Genomic DNA, 16,684 nt, shown 5'->3' on the forward strand with positions numbered 1-16,684 from the left:
AAGCGAAATGTGAGACGGTCAACAAGAATTGATGCCAACGACTCCTCGGCAGTAGTACTGTAAAGCTTTAAGGATTTAATGAGAGAGAGGAGCTACCGGACGGTTGAGAAATTCTGTTTTACACCTGCGGAGGATGAGGAACTGACACACATGGCAGGGATTCATTTTATTCTTTTGTTTTTTGAAAGGACACGTTCCAGCCCTCTCTCTCTCCCCCTCCTCCCACGGCTTCCTCCCCACAGCCGATTTCTTCATTTTTCAATGAAAGGATGTGCGCCCATCTCTTCATATAGATCTCTTTGCTGGTGGTTAGTTACTTTTTCACTCTTTGTTTGCAAATTACTCTTTATTTGTTCCCATTTCAAGCATCAGAGTTGCTATCCTCCTTCAACTTCACGGGAACAGGTTTCAGAGCAATTCAAAATAACAACCACAACCCATTTTAATATGCAGAATAAATAAGTAAAAAACTTACAGGTACTTACTAAAATCGACTAGGTTCCAGATCGAGTTGAGGGAGGGAGATGAGTTTGTTCCAAATCACTCTCAATGGAGATGAGACGAAGGGAGAAAGGAAAAAGGAAAAAAGAGACAGAGGAGAGGAGAGCTAGGTTGTGGAGAGGAGAGGAGATGAGAGAATAGACACAGGAGGAAATGAAAAAATGGAAGTTGGGACGAAGGGAGAGAAAAAAAATTCACTAAAGTCGCATACACCATGATACACATAAGTTCCTTATGCGTTAAAATTCTATTAGTCGGTGTAAAGGGCAAAAAACACCCGACTTGTTTGAAGCATTTCTCTCAATGAAAGAAGGATGAGTCTCTAGAGAAATGAAAGAAGGATGAGACTCATGAGAGACGTAAACGAATCATCTTATTAATTTTCATCCTCGTATCCTTCGAACATCTCCTTACTTTCATTTCGGATAATCGTGTTTCAGTGAAAAGATAGCTGCTGCCGCTCTATTTCTGCGAAACTTTAAAGTTTTCACGCGTGCTTTTGTTGCTTTTTGTCTCCTAATCTGTTTTACAAGCAAATTAGGGATGCTTTTCGTTGATTGATTGATGCTTTTCGTTGACTGAAGATTGCTGATTAATTATGATCTCTTCATTACGATTTAGACCGATAAAATTTATAAGTTTATTTGGACAGTGATAATGATAAGCTCACTACTTTTTATCACTTATTTATTATTTTATAATATATTTAAAAAAATTATTATTATTTTATTTTAAATATTTTTTTAACTTCCATAATCATTAAGAAAAAATTTAAAAAATATACAATTTTACTAATAGTCACTTCCTTAACTATTAAGTAAAAGAAAATAATAAAAAAATAGTAAATAAGTAGTAGAAAGTAGTAAGTCTATCATTATCCTTTGAATATTTATTGGCTTTTCGATCATTAACTTACTAAAAAATGGACTAGCTATTGTAAAATTATTTTCATCAGTTACTATTCACAATCTCATATCCCACACCTTATGAAAAACACCCCTATACCATATAAAAAAACACTCTCACACCCTATGAAAAAACTATAAGTGTGAGTTGTGTGATGTGAACAGTTTTTGATTTGTAATAAAACTCCATTCCATTACTCTCTCTCTCAAAACATTAATTTTTAGTGCATTCTTGTAAATTTATTCATAATTAGAAACTATTTTCTCGAATAAACTTGATTTATTTAAATCCTAAAAGTTAAGATTAATTTTGTTTGGATGGAAAAAATATTTTATCTCATTATTATAATTTTTTTAAATTTTTACACAAAATATAATAAACATTTTAATTTTTTCAAAATTTTAAAATAATAATAATATTTTATTCAACTTTTAATTTTTATTTCAACTCATCTCATCACAACTCATTATACAAACTACAGCTAACTAGACAAAGCTTTTCACAATTTCTCTTACATAAGGAATGTACTTCATTTTTCCCTTTTATCTTTGTGTTTTTTTTTTTCCATTTATATTAATGGTATTCTAATTAAGCTAAATACTCAAAATGTTTCGATCCCAAAAAAACTATATACTTCGAAAGTAGCAATAATCGAAATTTGGCCGTTAGACGTAAGCTAAAGCGCTTGAGGTGACGTCAGTGAAACATGATTTATGTTATCTAACTGACGTGGCAAGTGCGTCGAGGCTAACGTACGGTCAAGATTTCACGCTAGCTTATCCTTCGGACGGTCCGAAGGCAACGGCCAATACGGGAAATTGATCTAGCAATCATCTACGAGAAATAATCTAGTGCTGCACAGAACACGATGGTTCCCTCTTCTTCTTTTCTTTGACGGAGAATGTAAATCAGAACTGAAAAGTCAAATGAAAAGTAACTCTAATAGGTGAAACTCCGTGACTCAGAATGTCGACTACCGTGGTCTAGGGGCGCAGTTGATTATATCAAAGTTCCAGCAGCCAGCAAAGGGTACACTGGGACAAAAAAGGGGTCTTTAAGACCAAACCAAGACTTCAGATAATGTTACTACTTACATTCCTTTCGATCTTCTCGCTCACCAAACAGTAAAAAATTTCCGAAGAGGTTTTCCCTCACTTTCTTGCTTTGTAGGAAAGTTACAAAACCAAAAAGAAGGAATTTATTTATTTATTATGTTTTTGTTTTGGGGGAGGGGCATCAATCTCTCTTCGAGTGATTTATATATATATTTTTCTGGAAATAGTGCGAAACTTGGGGGGTGGGGGGAGTTGGAAGTTCGAAACTTTAGGGAATTCTCGAAATATGAGTTTAATTAAGGGTTTCGTCGATCTGTGCTGAAGATGCCATATTTTTGTTTTTGTGTGTGGAGTGATGCTAGGGTTGCCGAGTATGGTTTTCATCTCGGATTTTTTTTTTTAAGTGAATTTAGTGTGGTTTTGGGGTGTTGCAGATCTGGGAAGCGTGTGGTTATAAATGCAGACTCGGTATATGGAGAGGACCAAATCTATGAGCAGAGGGAAGAGGAGTTTGGAGGGGGGAGGAGGAGAGGATGATCAGCCGGAGCGCAAGCGGCCCGCTCTCGCAAGGTAAAATCCTTGTTCTTGATACGATTTTTGTCATTGAATTGCTTCTCTGTGTTTGGGGGATTTCGTTTGTTGATACTTCTTCTTTCAATATGTTAAATGAACTATGAAGTGTAAAAAATCTAAAATGTTGCTTTAGTAGAGGAGTTCCATTATTAAGACAAGTGTAGCTCAAGATTTGTTAGTTGTTACTTAGGTGCATCAGAACTTGGTGCGGACATATTTTCAAAAAACAAAAACAAAAAACAAAAACTTGGTGCGGGCTTGGCTTTTAAAAGAAAGTGTGATAATTTGCCCTCAAAACATACCAAGGGCTACCTTTTCGAAAGCCTACCAATCAAGGACGCGTTGCCTTGCGGGCTTGCCTTTTTGAAAGAAAGAGTGATAATTTGCCCTCAAAACATATCAAGGGCAACCTTTTCGATAAATCCTACCAATCAAGGACGCGTTGCCTCATTACATGGGAGGCTAATATCTGCCCTTAAGAAGTGCCGTGTGTCATCACCACATGAGCCCCCATCACAGGACGGTACTTCTTTGTAGGGTGTTGTCTAATTCTTTATAAGTTGCTTTCGGATATTCTACACGTCTACTTAAAGTTCTCGAGAATTATTTGAGGCTTATAAATATTCCCTGCTACAATATGAAGAATCTAGACATTTAATTTGAGGTGTCAACCCAGCAAAATCTAGTGGTAACTACAGTCTGGCGGGTCCTTAATTTTTTATTTTTCAATTTTTTGGATAAGTAATATGAACTAGGTGATAAAAGCTAAGACCTCAGTATCCAGGCAGTATATGAAGGAGTACCCTCAAAAGTTACAATCAAATTCAGTAAAATCTACAAAAGAAGGACAAGAGGCGTTTCCAAACACTTAGACCACACATGCAAACTGTAAAGAATTACAATTTTAGCTCAGATATAGACAACTCAACTTCATTAAATGCGTGTTTAGTCCCAGTAGGATCTTGGATTTTTGGTGTTGCTAAATCAATGCCTTGTTCCCCCCATCTTGTAGACTAAAAGACCTGCAGATAAAACCTACTTATAAAAAAAGGAGGCTGCAGAGAAAATCCAAATTGTGTTACATTTCAATGACATATATCTATGATTTGCTTTCCCCCACATGCGCTGGCGTGCGCGCACACACTTGCAATTATGTATTTATTTTCAGGTACTTGATATGCATCTCTGTATGACTAATGTAGATATATATGTTAGAATGTAGTTTTTTATTTTTAATGCTTTGCTCACGTTTTGCATTTAATGTTCTGAAGCTAAATGTTGTAGTTCAGTTTTATTTAGTATGCATATTCCTTTTTATTTAAAACCATACGTGTCATGCAGCGTAATTGTTGAAGCTCTAAAAGTGGATAGTCTGCAAAAGCTATGCTCATCTTTGGAACCTATTCTTCGTAGAGTTGTAAGTTCTATGGATTTTACATGGTGTTTATTTACAATCTATTTTTCTTCTTATGGGTTTGGGTTGGCTATTATTTTATGCTTAAATCATCTTTCTGAGGTTTCCTTTATAGAATGGAAAACACTAAACCCACCAATAATGGGCCCTGACAGTGGGTCCCAATAGGTGTTTTTTTTCCTTAATGATTAATGAAGTGTTTTTTAACGATGTTGTGAATTTATTTATAAAAAAAATGATGTTGTGAATTTTTTTTTTAAAAAATATTTAAGGATATGAAAAAAAAAAAAAAATAAAGGCCAAATGGCCTTCTTGGGAGATTTTGTTGGGGTACACCCTCGGTGGGTGTAGCACGACTCTTATAGAATTATCCTTTGTTGTACTGATTTGTGTATTTTTTTCATTTTCATTTTCTAGACAAGTTTTAAAATTTGCATACTTTAATCCATTGCTTCGATTCATTTTGTGTATTGCACATCTTGTTTTTCTCACTCGTTCAGTGCAATTGATGCTCAACAGGTCAGTGAAGAAGTGGAACGTGCTTTGGCAAAATTAGGCCCTGCTAGAATTGGTGGAAGGTCTAAGATATTCTTGATCCTATTTTGGGCAGTTTATTATTTTTCTTGTCAGTAACCCCCCCTCTCCCCGTGCCAAAAAAATAAAAATAAAAATAAAAGAAAAAACTCTGAATTTATGTCCCTTTACTTTTAATTGGGGATTAGAATAGTTAATTTCTTGAATGTTTAGCTACAAGGAAAAAAAACATAAGGAAAGGAAAGATGATTTTTCAAATTATATTATAGTTTTGTAAGAGGCTTACCCACTTTTAGTTGTTAACTGACGTGTTGAGGGTTTGTTTACTGATCAAAAAAGTTGTTGACTGATGTGTTGAGGGCAGATTTATATAAAGAAAAAGCATAAAACCGGTTCCAATATGCATGAACTCTCTCAAGCCCCACGTGATTGGCCCAAGTGGTGAAGGCTTTGGTCTTGGGGTATCACTCCCTTCAAGGTCCAAGGTTCAACACTTCATGGGTGCAAACAATCCTTTGGGGCCACACCTCCTGGTAAGCTAGTTCCGTATAGGAAAACTTCCAAGGGTGCGGTGCACGGGACCGGAGTTTACTCTGTAGGGGTGGGTCCGAAGGGCCTTGCCTTGGAGAGGTTCCCCAACATTAAAAAAAAAAAAAAAAAGCATGAACTCTCTCAGGATGTAATAGAATCTCATACTTATGAAAAAATATATAGAATGGTATTTCAGTCAGCAAGTAAGTTGCTTCTACACACACCCGTGTAGTTCTAATCACATGAACCATGTGCGATTTGCCCTTGACCCGTTGAATGGTCCTTTAATATTCAAATCAAGGTGATGTGGGTGATTATGCTCACTCAAGTCGAGCAACTTTGTGCTAATCTCTGCTTGTTGAAGAAATTTTTCCTTTTTAGGAAGAGGATGGTACCCCAGTTATTGACCAACCCTCACTTTTGGTGGCCTTTTACAAGTAAAAGGCTTAACTGAGGATCAGGGATAATTTTTTCTATAAGGAGTTAAGTTGAACTAAAATTCCAGGAGAGTTGTAAGATGGTTTTCTATCAGTTAATATAAATGGTTGCATTCTTGAAATGGTGGTTTATTTATCTGCTTCATTGCTGTGAAAGCTCTATCATATTTCATGGTTCATTTTTATTAGTAGCTTTCTATCCAACTCAGGAAATTCAGAGAATGGGGCCTACTTGGTATCTTCTTCTAAATATTAGATATTTGGGATTTTGGCGCAAATAACCTTTTGTTCAGGCTTTATTATTTATAACTCACTTTAGTGCCTATAATTTTGTCATTCGGCTTGAATGAACCTTTTTACATCTGTGGTATATTCTTCTAACACTCAAGGTTTCAGGTCTTCCCCAAAACGGATTGAAGGTCCAGATGGACGAAACTTGCAGCTGCAGTTTAAGTCCAGATTGTCTCTTCCTCTCTTCACTGGAGGGAAAGTAGAAGGCGAGCAGGGTGCTGCAATCCATGTTGTATTGATTGATGCAAACACTGGCCATGTTATTACATCTGGACTTGAAGCCTCAGTCAAACTAGATATTGTTGTACTTGAAGGTGATTTTAACAATGAAGTTGATGAAGGCTGGTCCCAAGAAGAATTTGAAAGCCATGTGGTGAAAGAGCGTGAAGGTAAGAGACCCTTGTTGACTGGGGACCTGCAAGTGACACTCAAGGAAGGTGTGGGGACGCTAGGGGAACTCACATTTACAGATAACTCAAGTTGGATAAGGAGCAGGAAGTTCAGGCTTGGCTTGAAGGTTGCCTCTGGATTTTGTGAGGGCATACGCATACGTGAAGCAAAGACGGAAGCTTTTACTGTTAAAGATCACAGAGGAGAATGTATGCTCATACTCTGTCATTTCAATTCTTCCTTCTCTTCTTTGTTTTGGAATGTTGTGTCAATTCATATTCTTCTTGTGTCAGTGTACAAGAAGCACTATCCACCGGCATTAGATGATGAAGTATGGAGACTGGAGAAAATTGGCAAGGAAGGGTCATTCCACAAGAGGCTAAACAATGAAGGAATATTCACAGTTCAAGATTTTCTTCGTCTTGTGGTTCGAGACCCACAAAAACTTCGTGCTGTATGTGTGGGATTTGTTCTTGAATTAAATTTTCATGCTTTCTAGCTTTTTTCTGATATGTTTATATCTATTTCTGTAGATCCTTGGTAGTGGCATGTCAAATAAGATGTGGGACGCTCTCTTAGAGCATGCAAAGACTTGTGTCCTGAGTGGGAAGTTTTATGTTTACTATTCAGAGGATGGAAGAAATGTTGGTGCTGTTTTTAACAACATCTATGAACTGACCGGCCTTATTAACGGGGAGCAATACTTTTCTGTCAATTCTCTTTCTGAGAGCCAGAAGGTGAGTTTGATATATGTGATGTGATTTCTTTGACCATTACATCTTGTCATTACGTGCCATAAGTTTAATAGGATTTGCTTTTATACCGGTGGTGCTATAGCAGTTTTACTTGCCCCATTTTTCTCTCTTTCTTTTTGATGGGTTATTTATGTACACTGCTAGTGGGTGCCGAACCTACTACCTCATCTTCCACTCTGTCCTTAGAAGGGTAGGAAATGTCACGTGAACCAGAGTTCAATGGTAGCAGTTTTGCCAGCCTTCTAAAAATTGGGTCCAAAAATATTGCTCTGTTGGCATCCTGAAACCTATGTGTATATTATCTACTCTTAAGAAATTAAAAATTTCTCTCTGTAAGTCCTCATTGCTATCTGCCAGCTTCAATATTTTCTATTTTGTAATGAACTTAATCAACGTCGGCAGATTATCATTTTTTTTTAAACTTTTGCGGCTTACCATGATTACCTGCCTTATTTACTGCAGACTTGATCCCTGCTGCCTCAAACTTTTTTATTCCTTGGATTCGGGATGACAGTCAATGATTAAGTTTTTGCCACATTGATTAAACTGCCTTTTGGCAAACAATGCTTTTGATCAGGCCTTTTGGCAAATAATTCTCTCATTTTCATTTCATAATCTCTCCTTCTATCTCTTCCCCCCAACCCCATGTCCCCTCAATTAGGTCTTCTTTGTATCCTTTTCCTGTTCAGGAAAGTTTATAGCATGTTTCCTCTGATAGCTCTTTCACTTGGTTCCTGCTTGTATTAGGATATGAAGAAAATAATATGTCAATAGCCAACTTGAGTTTGGCAGCTATGTAACCTGATTCTTTGTAATTCTCTCCAATTGTTCTTTTGTCACATTGTAAACCTCGCAATAGAAATCTGGGAGAGGGCATGTGAATAACATTACCTGTTGTCAGATATGAAGCACATCTTAGATCAAATTTAGAGGAGAGCATGGTTCTGTTTTTTGTTGGCTTTCTCTGCTGATGCATTGGTTCTAAGTCACATACCTTCATTAGACACGGTGTACTGCTCTTATTCTAGTTTAAGACTTACTACACAGAAATCACTAGGAAGTAAACATTTACATAAGACAAAAGGAAAGAAGAATGACATCAAGTGTTGAGAAGCTAAGTTACCATGAGTGCCATGAGATGCTGTGATTTTAATCGTGATATGTCCTGTAAATAAAGTGATGTAGAAGAGGTTCTTGTTTTTAAGTACAGGTGATTTAGTCTTAAGTAAATAAATGCTAGTGTCACTTGCTGTGTTTAAAAACTTGCTGGTACACTGTACACAACTTTTTACAATCTGCAGTCTGTTTTAGTTTTCTCTGGTAAAACTAATCATCAGAGGTGCTGGTTTTGTAATTCCAGGTCTATTTAGATATGCTGGTAAAGAAAGCATATGACCATTGGGACCAAGTCATAGAGTATGATGGCAAGGCACTCTTGAGCTTCAAGCAGAATAAGAGGCCCATTGCATCCCGGAATGAACTTGATATGAGCCCATTGGATTACTCTGGTGCTTTGGATCATCAACTGCATCTACAAAGCCTGCCAGTTCCTTCAGAGCAGCCTCCCATGGATTCTGGCTTACCTGCTGGAGGTAAGCATTGCTGGCTACATAAAAGCATGCTTTTTTGTGTGGAAATAAATGTGTGGATTATTCCTTTATATTGCTTTTCATTTTTTTTTTTTTTGTGAGTGGCCATTGGGAGGATGGAAGGAGGGGTTGGGTTGAGATAACTTGCTTGATTATAATGAATAGATGTTACTGAAAATACAGTCAACCCGGTAAAGATTTTATGAGGATTGTCTCAGAAGATTTGTTTTGGAAAAGGAGGATATCTCATAGTGATGTAGATATGCTGGATTGGTATTATCCTTCTCTCGTCACCAATAAAAAAAAAAAGTATCCTTCTCTCTTGTCAGTTAATCTGTTTGATAGCTGGGGAAGCTATCCATGGAGAAACTTTGTACTTCTTTTTCCACTTTCGTGGATATTATTTCCCATTCTACTAGAGATGTCATTATGCGAGATGTCTGTGGATGATTGGTGCCCACATAACAAATAAGCAGCTGATTGTACCAATTTGTAAGTTAGGTAGCAAAGGGTGTGTAGATGATGGTAAACTTTGTCTTTGTTGATCTCTCTCTCTCTCTCTCTCTCTCTCTCTCGTGCATGTGCGCACACAAACACACTCAGACCCCACTTTGTACACCCTTGAATGTGTGCATTATTTAACATCCACCCAATTGAGATGGTGCAGGACCACTGATGTGTTTGATTTTGACATTGAATTGCTAACTTTTGATTTTCCTTGTTTGTCTGTTGCTTTTTCTTCAGCTTTAGGGTACAATGATACTCTGGCAACGAGGTATTCAACCCAGTCACAGATTGTAAATTCAAATTCTCGTAGCCAGCTTGACAGCACTTCTTTTGCACTACATGACCATTTGATAAGCAACTCTCACCAAGCCCAAAGTGCAAGACATAATAACAGTGCTGTTGCACTGGCCCTTGGTCCTCCACAATCATCTACATCAGGATTTCAGGCTAGTAACTCTACAACTCAACAATCCACTCTTAATCCTTTTGAAGACTGGTCACAAAACCGGGGCAAGGGAGTCGATGAGTTCTTTTCAGAGGAAGAGATTCGCATTATAAGTCATGAGATGCTTGAGAATGACGATATGCAGCATTTGCTCCGAATCTCTAGTATGGGAGGTCATGCCTCCATTAACATGCCGGAGGATGGGTTCACTTTCTCATCATACATGCCATCGCCGATGCCAACCTATGATGAGGATCGTGGGCGACCTGGAAAAGCTGTTGTTGGGTGGTTGAAGATTAAGGCAGCAATGAGGTGGGGTTTCTTTATCAGGAAGAAAGCAGCTGAGAAGCGAGCACAACTTGTTGAGTTAGACGATGAATAGAAGTTGCTATGAGGATGCAGTTAGGTTTTCTCCTCTAACCTTGGCGCTGCCTTGCTCTTTTGCAAATCATCAATACTCCTAATGATTGCCAACAAACTTGTTGGTTTCAGTGTCTTGGGGATCTCTGTTGTAAATACAGCAGGAGTTCTCTTGTACAGTTTGCATGTATAGTTTTTGTCAATCACCCTTCACTCTATTAAGATGCTTTCTCATCACCATACCTTTGGTTTTGTGAACGGTATATCGTTGCATTTGGGTTCCTAGGTAAATGTGCTTTTCAATTGATGACCCCTTTCTTCTTGTTGACTGATTAGGGGAACATTTTTGGTATGACTTCAATTTGTTGTTTGTATCATTGTACAAGAATGGTGGGTTCTAATATTATGCTAGTTCTATTTGCTGATTTTTTCAATTTTTCCACTTCTTCAGATGAAAGACCGAAAAATATTGCTATTGAAGCTGCAATATCATTGAGTTAAATTTTATTATTCTACCTCAAAATAATTTGATGGCGTATGATAAGATTGGACTGAACTTTAATTGGAGCAAGTTGAGCAACCGACCTCGCCTCAAAGTCAAGAAGAAGAAGAAGAAGAAGCAGCAGCAAAGGTAAACATCTTGCGACTCCTGGCTACGGTATCAAACCAGAAAATGCAAAGACCCCACTCTTGGCATACATCTTGCGCCACTCGAGTCCTCCCTACCTCGTGCCTCGACCTCCTTTAATCTTCACAGCCTGTATTCAGTTCTCTTCAATTGGAAGAATAGCTGAGAACGTTGAGGGATTATCTGCTTCAGTAGTTACTAGTTATTATTATTATTACAATAAAATCGATCAACCACAATCAGAGGTTTTTTTTTGTTTTTCCTTTCAAAATATATAATATTAAAAGAATGAAAGAATTAGATTATTTTATGTCTCGTAGATAACATCAAATTAATCGAATGGCTCTTAAAAAAAATAAAAGAATTGGCACGGCTACTAAACAATTTTTTTAGTCTAGGATGTGGAGCATTCTGGAGGGAGGCCTTGGGGAAACCTCTTTGTGTCACTGCAATAGTTGTAAATCATGTAGTTCTTCTGCGCCCATTGCAACCTCTCCTGACTGGCTGAATCCAACTCTTGTGACAGCCATGAATTACTGCTAGAGGTAGAAGCGCAGGAAGATGAACCGGAGGACCAAACACAAGCATCTGCATTGAAGTTCATATAGGAAGCAGTGAAAGGAGCTTGTGTCCAATCTGTCTTGACAAGTCCGCCCCTTGTGGCCCAGTCATCAGCATTCCAGAGGCTGGAGTATATTCTCATTGGTTGGTTCTTTGGGAATGGTACACCGTTCGACTCCATGTTCTTGAACTCTCTGATGGGGGTGCCATCCACGGAGAAGCTGAAATAAGAAAGTATAAAGTCAATACAGGGTGTATACGGGGAGGAAATGGAACGGAAGGGATGCACGATTGAGATGTTGGGAAAGTACTGGAGCAATACTCACGTAATGCGCTGGGGATTCCAAAGGATGGAATAGGTGTGAAAATCTGCAGTTGGGTCAAACCAGAGATAGAACTGCTGCTCTCTGTTGCCCTTGCCTTGGCTGAACACATTGGTGTGAAGGATGTAAGGATCGCCACTCAGATTCCCCAAGAACTCAAAGTCTATCTCATCCCAAGCCGATCCTTTTGAAGATAACTGTGTTATATGCGTTAGCTATTGAACATTTAGTTTTGGATAAAGTGGAAGAAAATATCAGTAGCGGGTAAAGCTTACATAATAGGCAGTGACAGTCCCGGCTGAGTTTCCGGGGACAAGCTTGAGCTGCATATCGATCTTTCCAAATAGATATTCATTCTTGGACTGGAATCCTGAACCAGAAGCTTTGTCAAGCGAGAGAGTAAGAAGCTCGCCGTCGTTGAGTATCTTAGCACGGCCATCTCCCCAAGTAATTTCAAAGTCCTGGTGAAAGGGATTAGCCGAGGTCGTGATGATCATTGATGGAAGAAGAAGAAGAAGAATAAGAAGGGGCAGCAGAAGGATTGACAAAACACTTGAAGAAGACGTAGAAACCATGAGTGCGAACCGTGCTATATTAATGTGTGACAAAAAATATTGGAGTTTTTGTAATGTAAAGTAGTGATGTTTTGAGGAGAGAAGAGGAAAGGTGTGCTTAACGTTAGTCTGGAAGCTAGCTTTTATACCAAGGGAATGAGGACCTACGACGACAGCATGGGAAAGGCCATAGGAAGGAGGTCGAGTCCCCTATACATGCTGTAGCCAGTTGTTGCCTGTTGGCATCAAATCGCACTAACACGGACATGTCTAAAGAAAGCGAGATGGACAAGGACGCGGTTTTGCACTGATTTTAAAATCGACGAAAGTGCAGTGTACTTGCCGCTGTCCAGTTCAGATGAACATGCATGCATGCCTACCTCTTATATTTTCCTACTTAAAAATGCATGAAAAATAGGGAATAAAAAAAAAAATATTATTACTCAAGAGTCACCACTAGGAAAGACAGCATGAACCAGAAAGAATAATGCCAAGGCCCAATGGAGATCGGATATCACATACCAATGTAGAAAAATCGCGACTTTTTGAGAAGTAATGGGCTTAAAGAGAGAAGAAACTTAAGATCCATATTGATCCGGATTTCCACATATGCCCATCATCAACAATTTGAGGGAAGTATGTAAGCTAAACGGTTCGATCGATGAGTTTGAGCAGCGGGAGTTGGGCTGGTGTCCAAGGTCAGACAGTTTCGAGTTCGATACTAACTATAATTGAATCAAGGTCTCTTGCAATCTTAATTCAGATGGGTTGGGAGTGATTACCCCACCCTAAGCCAAATGAAACAAGGGACCCAAGTAAGAGCTTGGGTTTAAAAATAAAAAATAAAAAAAAAAAATTCTTTTTGTTTCACCATATATTCCTAAAAAAATGTGAGATATCGTACTTTATTTACATGTTTATGATCATCGGTTGTTTTAATCTTGATCCTGATGATGAAGTTAACATATGTAATGTGACAATTAATTTCTTCCGTTGGATTGCTAGTTAAATTCGTTTCTGTCAATCCCAAAATTGGTTTGAGCCGTTTGACCATCAAAATCTAATCGATACCAATCCACGATTGAAGTCAAACCATTTTAATTTATTATTCATCATTACTATTTATAAATCGGTATTTATTATTTAACGATTTATCATTTTAGAAATAACTTAAATATTGTAATGTCAAAACATTCCATTAATCTTCATAATTAACAATGATGGTCTCACACTCTAAGCTCATATTTGTGATTAAGAGCGGTGCTACTCTATTGCCTGCAAGTGCCTACTCATTGTAGTGCCTAGTACAAATTATATATATTTGTTTTAACTTTTTATTTCAAATATTTTTTAAACATATTTAAATATTTTAAAAAAGTATAAATATATGAACGATCAAAATGAATAGACAATTTGAATAGGCATACTAGCATTATTCTTGTGGTTATATATATATATATATATATATATTCTTGATTATATATATGAAGATGGAAGTCCACTGATCTCATCGATCCCTTAAAAGTCTTTATATGATTTTAATTTAATTTAATTTACAAATAAATATCGGAGAAATACTGGCAGTCCCCTTCGATTTCTAAAAAGTTGGCATATGAACAAGTCAAGCTCCAGTTTTGGATCTTGATGTAGCCACAGTTTTCTTTCGTTACAAGTAAAGATTTATCAATAAAATTGAGATATCGTCCTATAGAAAAAAAAAAAAAAAAAAAAAAAAAAAATCAGCCCTGAGAATGATGAGATTAATATTTTAAGGCTGAATCATCAGATAGTGGAGGTCCAGAAAGTGGCAGAGAAATTAAGACCTTAATACAAATCATTAAAAGAAATTTGAAGCACTCGCGTACAGACACTGTAAATCCAAGCCATCTTTGTTGTTTTTCATCTCCCAACTTGTGAGTACTGCCCTGCCCACAAGAAATCTAGACAACTGAATCGTAATTGCTTACGTGGCAGCATATGGTTGGTTGTAGAAGAAACCTGCGCGCAGCTTGGTAGAAGTCATTATTTTATAGTTTGTTCTTGAAGATCAATGCCGCCGTCCTAGAGCAGCATGCTAATGGAGAAACTTATATAAATATATATATATATATATGATTATGAAAATGAAGCCCATTAATCCACTACTGTGTCTGTGCTTTTGCGTTCCAGCTGTTCGAATCCCACTTCAACCGACCCACCTAGTTTAATAAACTCAAAAGGACACAAAAGATTCCCGTTTGTGAAATATGTTAAGACTGGTATAAATACACGAGAAAGTACAGTTTGTGAAATCGAACGTGGCTCGCAAACCACTTCTCTCTCAAACATCGATCAACATGGTTGCCTCTGTTTTTTCTTGTTACCCAAATGTCTTGCTACTGCTTGTTCTGACATCTCTCACGTTTGGCTCTCTGATGGTTGCCTTTGCTGCTAACTTTAATCAAGATGTTGATATCACATGGGGAGATGGCCGTGCTAAGATACTCAGCAAGGGCAAGCTTCTTTCCCTCTCCCTTGACAAAACCTCCGGCTCCGGCTTCCAGTCCAAGAACGAATACCTGTTTGGAAAGATTGACATGCAGATAAAGCTTGTCCCCGGAAATTCTGCCGGCACTGTCACTGCCTACTATGTAAGTTTCTTGCTCAATATAATGCTTAACTTATTCTAGTTAACAAGAAGCTTACACGAATGCGTGATATCTTTAAATTTTAATTATGTGGCAGTTACGCTCGGAAGGTTCATCTTGGGATGAGATAGACTTTGAGTTCCTGGGAAACCTGAGTGGTGACCCTTACATTGTCCACACCAATGTGTACGCTCAAGGCAAGGGCGACAGAGAGCAGCAATTCTACCTCTGGTTCGACCCCACAGCTGGATTTCACACCTATTCCGTGCTATGGAATCCCGGACGCATTGTGTAAGTGATTAACTAAATCACAAACATGCATTCCAAGACAAGTTCATCATGAATTGGTTTTTATTTTGGTGGATCTTTGCTTACCTGCGTTCTCTGTTTTTCCAGATTTTACGCAGACGGCAGGCCAATTAGAGAGTTCAAGAACTTGGAGGGTTTCGGCATTCCTTACCCGAAGAACCAGCCAATGAGGGTGTACTCTAGCCTATGGAACGCTGATGATTGGGCGACGAGAGGCGGGCTGGTGAAGACGAACTGGACTCAAGCACCTTTCACTGCTTCCTTCAGGAAATTCAATGCCAACGCTTGTGTCTGGTCTAATGGTGCGTCTTCTTGCAGCAATTCTAATGCCACCAATAACGCATGGCTCTCTCAAGAGCTAAATTCCACGGGCCAAAAGAGGCTGAAATGGGTGCAGACGAATTACATGGTTTACAATTACTGCACGGACACAAAGCGATTCCCTCAGGGCCTCCCGCCAGAATGCAATGTCACCACCAAGGCATGACGCATGGATACAACCCATAGCCGGCCGCGGATTATTTACAAGCTCAAGTCATTTTCACTTCATCGACGTTACATTCTCTGTGCCATTTTGATTGTTGAAATGAACAATTTTCAGTGTGATAAAATAAAGCAAGACGAATGTAAAAGATTTTAAGTAATTGTGCCATAGGAGCCGGACTTTAAATTATGCATGCTCATTTCGAAACTAGAAACCAAAAAAGTGGTCGAAACATAACGGAGGAGGCAACGCACGTCCCTTGACATTCTCCAAAAGTCCAACCCTTCAGAGCCATGCAGATGCAAGCTTAATGATTGAGACGGCGTGTATATTTCCAACTTACCGATAAGTACCGTCAAAGCATTAAATTCTAACAAAACAAAACCCAGAGCATGGTCGCAATAATTAAGATGGTAATTTGCGTCTATTAATTTCCAACTCACCGATAACGGTTCATGAAGCATTAAATTCTAACAAAAACAAAGCCCTTAACATAATAACCCTTAAAGGGTTGTTTGCATCTATGAGGTTTTGAATCTTGAACTTTGAAGACCTCGAGACTAAGGCCTTCACCGCTTAGACCAATCTCTTAGAGTTAGATAGTAATAAATATTATAGGATGCACTTCATATATCTATCTTTCTTACTTAGGCTCATCAAGTACTGTTTAAGTAAGAACTTGAAGGAATTTTATTTCCCTAAATTATTCTGTTGATTATGAATTCATATCTACTGAAATTTGACTCTCTAATTTAATGATTAGAATGATAGGAATTTGGATATTTTCTCCTCTCAGAGTAAAGTGTCATTCAAAAGAGAGTAGAGTTTTGGACAGATGTAATTAATACAATTCGGTAATTTGCAATGGTTGTTGCTAAATTTCACTTTTGAAGTTTAACTATATTCGACA

At 38.0% G+C, this 16,684-nt stretch overlaps 3 protein-coding genes across 3 annotated transcripts; 2 read left to right on the top strand and 1 right to left on the bottom strand.

Annotated features, from left to right (window-relative positions):
* Nucleotides 1–2,401: 2,401 nt before the first annotated feature.
* LOC121261009 (calmodulin-binding protein 60 B) lies at nucleotides 2,402–10,715 on the top strand. The gene is made up of 9 exons (XM_041163142.1): nucleotides 2,402–2,550; nucleotides 2,897–3,032; nucleotides 4,377–4,452; nucleotides 4,969–5,027; nucleotides 6,348–6,841; nucleotides 6,926–7,086; nucleotides 7,166–7,369; nucleotides 8,748–8,979; nucleotides 9,721–10,715. Exons 2-9 carry the CDS (start codon nucleotides 2,920–2,922, stop codon nucleotides 10,308–10,310), a joined length of 1,929 nt encoding a protein of 642 aa, XP_041019076.1. The 5' UTR covers nucleotides 2,402–2,550; nucleotides 2,897–2,919; the 3' UTR covers nucleotides 10,311–10,715.
* A 393-nt stretch (nucleotides 10,716–11,108) lies between these two features.
* On the bottom strand, nucleotides 11,109–12,486 carry LOC121261013 (probable xyloglucan endotransglucosylase/hydrolase protein 23). The gene is made up of 4 exons (XM_041163145.1): nucleotides 12,076–12,486; nucleotides 11,804–11,997; nucleotides 11,258–11,698; nucleotides 11,109–11,214 (listed from the first exon to the last, which is right to left on the bottom strand). The coding sequence occupies exons 1-3, from the start codon at nucleotides 12,373–12,375 to the stop codon at nucleotides 11,311–11,313; spliced, it is 882 nt and encodes a 293-aa protein (XP_041019079.1). The 5' UTR covers nucleotides 12,376–12,486; the 3' UTR covers nucleotides 11,109–11,214; nucleotides 11,258–11,310.
* Nucleotides 12,487–14,595: 2,109 nt separating this feature from the next.
* Nucleotides 14,596–15,930, top strand: LOC121261011 (probable xyloglucan endotransglucosylase/hydrolase protein 23). The gene is made up of 3 exons (XM_041163144.1): nucleotides 14,596–14,984; nucleotides 15,079–15,272; nucleotides 15,378–15,930. Exons 1-3 carry the CDS (start codon nucleotides 14,691–14,693, stop codon nucleotides 15,775–15,777), a joined length of 888 nt encoding a protein of 295 aa, XP_041019078.1. The 5' UTR covers nucleotides 14,596–14,690; the 3' UTR covers nucleotides 15,778–15,930.
* The last annotated feature ends 754 nt before the right edge of the window (nucleotides 15,931–16,684 follow it).

This window comes from Juglans microcarpa x Juglans regia, chromosome 4D, assembly GCF_004785595.1.
Source record: "Juglans microcarpa x Juglans regia isolate MS1-56 chromosome 4D, Jm3101_v1.0, whole genome shotgun sequence".
Lineage (NCBI taxonomy): Eukaryota > Viridiplantae > Streptophyta > Magnoliopsida > Fagales > Juglandaceae > Juglans > Juglans microcarpa x Juglans regia.

Bases quoted from the DNA above. Each gene is read 5' to 3' on its own strand.
- LOC121261009 (XM_041163142.1), top strand. From the start codon at position 2,920: ATGCAGACTCGGTATATGGAGAGGACCAAATCTATGAGCAGAGGGAAG. The intron at 4,453-4,968 runs GTAAGTTCTATG...GATGCTCAACAG, and splicing joins AACCTATTCTTCGTAGAGTT to GTCAGTGAAGAAGTGGAACG. The intron at 8,980-9,720 runs GTAAGCATTGCT...CTTTTTCTTCAG, and splicing joins TTCTGGCTTACCTGCTGGAG to CTTTAGGGTACAATGATACT.
- LOC121261013 (XM_041163145.1), bottom strand. From the start codon at position 12,375: ATGGTTTCTACGTCTTCTTCAAGTGTTTTGTCAATCCTTCTGCTGCCC. The intron at 11,998-12,075 runs GTAAGCTTTACC...CATATAACACAG, and splicing joins GGACTGTCACTGCCTATTAT to TTATCTTCAAAAGGATCGGC. The intron at 11,699-11,803 runs GTGAGTATTGCT...TTCTTATTTCAG, and splicing joins TGGAATCCCCAGCGCATTAC to CTTCTCCGTGGATGGCACCC.
- LOC121261011 (XM_041163144.1), top strand. From the start codon at position 14,691: ATGGTTGCCTCTGTTTTTTCTTGTTACCCAAATGTCTTGCTACTGCTT. The intron at 14,985-15,078 runs GTAAGTTTCTTG...ATTATGTGGCAG, and splicing joins GCACTGTCACTGCCTACTAT to TTACGCTCGGAAGGTTCATC. The intron at 15,273-15,377 runs GTAAGTGATTAA...CTGTTTTTCCAG, and splicing joins TGGAATCCCGGACGCATTGT to ATTTTACGCAGACGGCAGGC.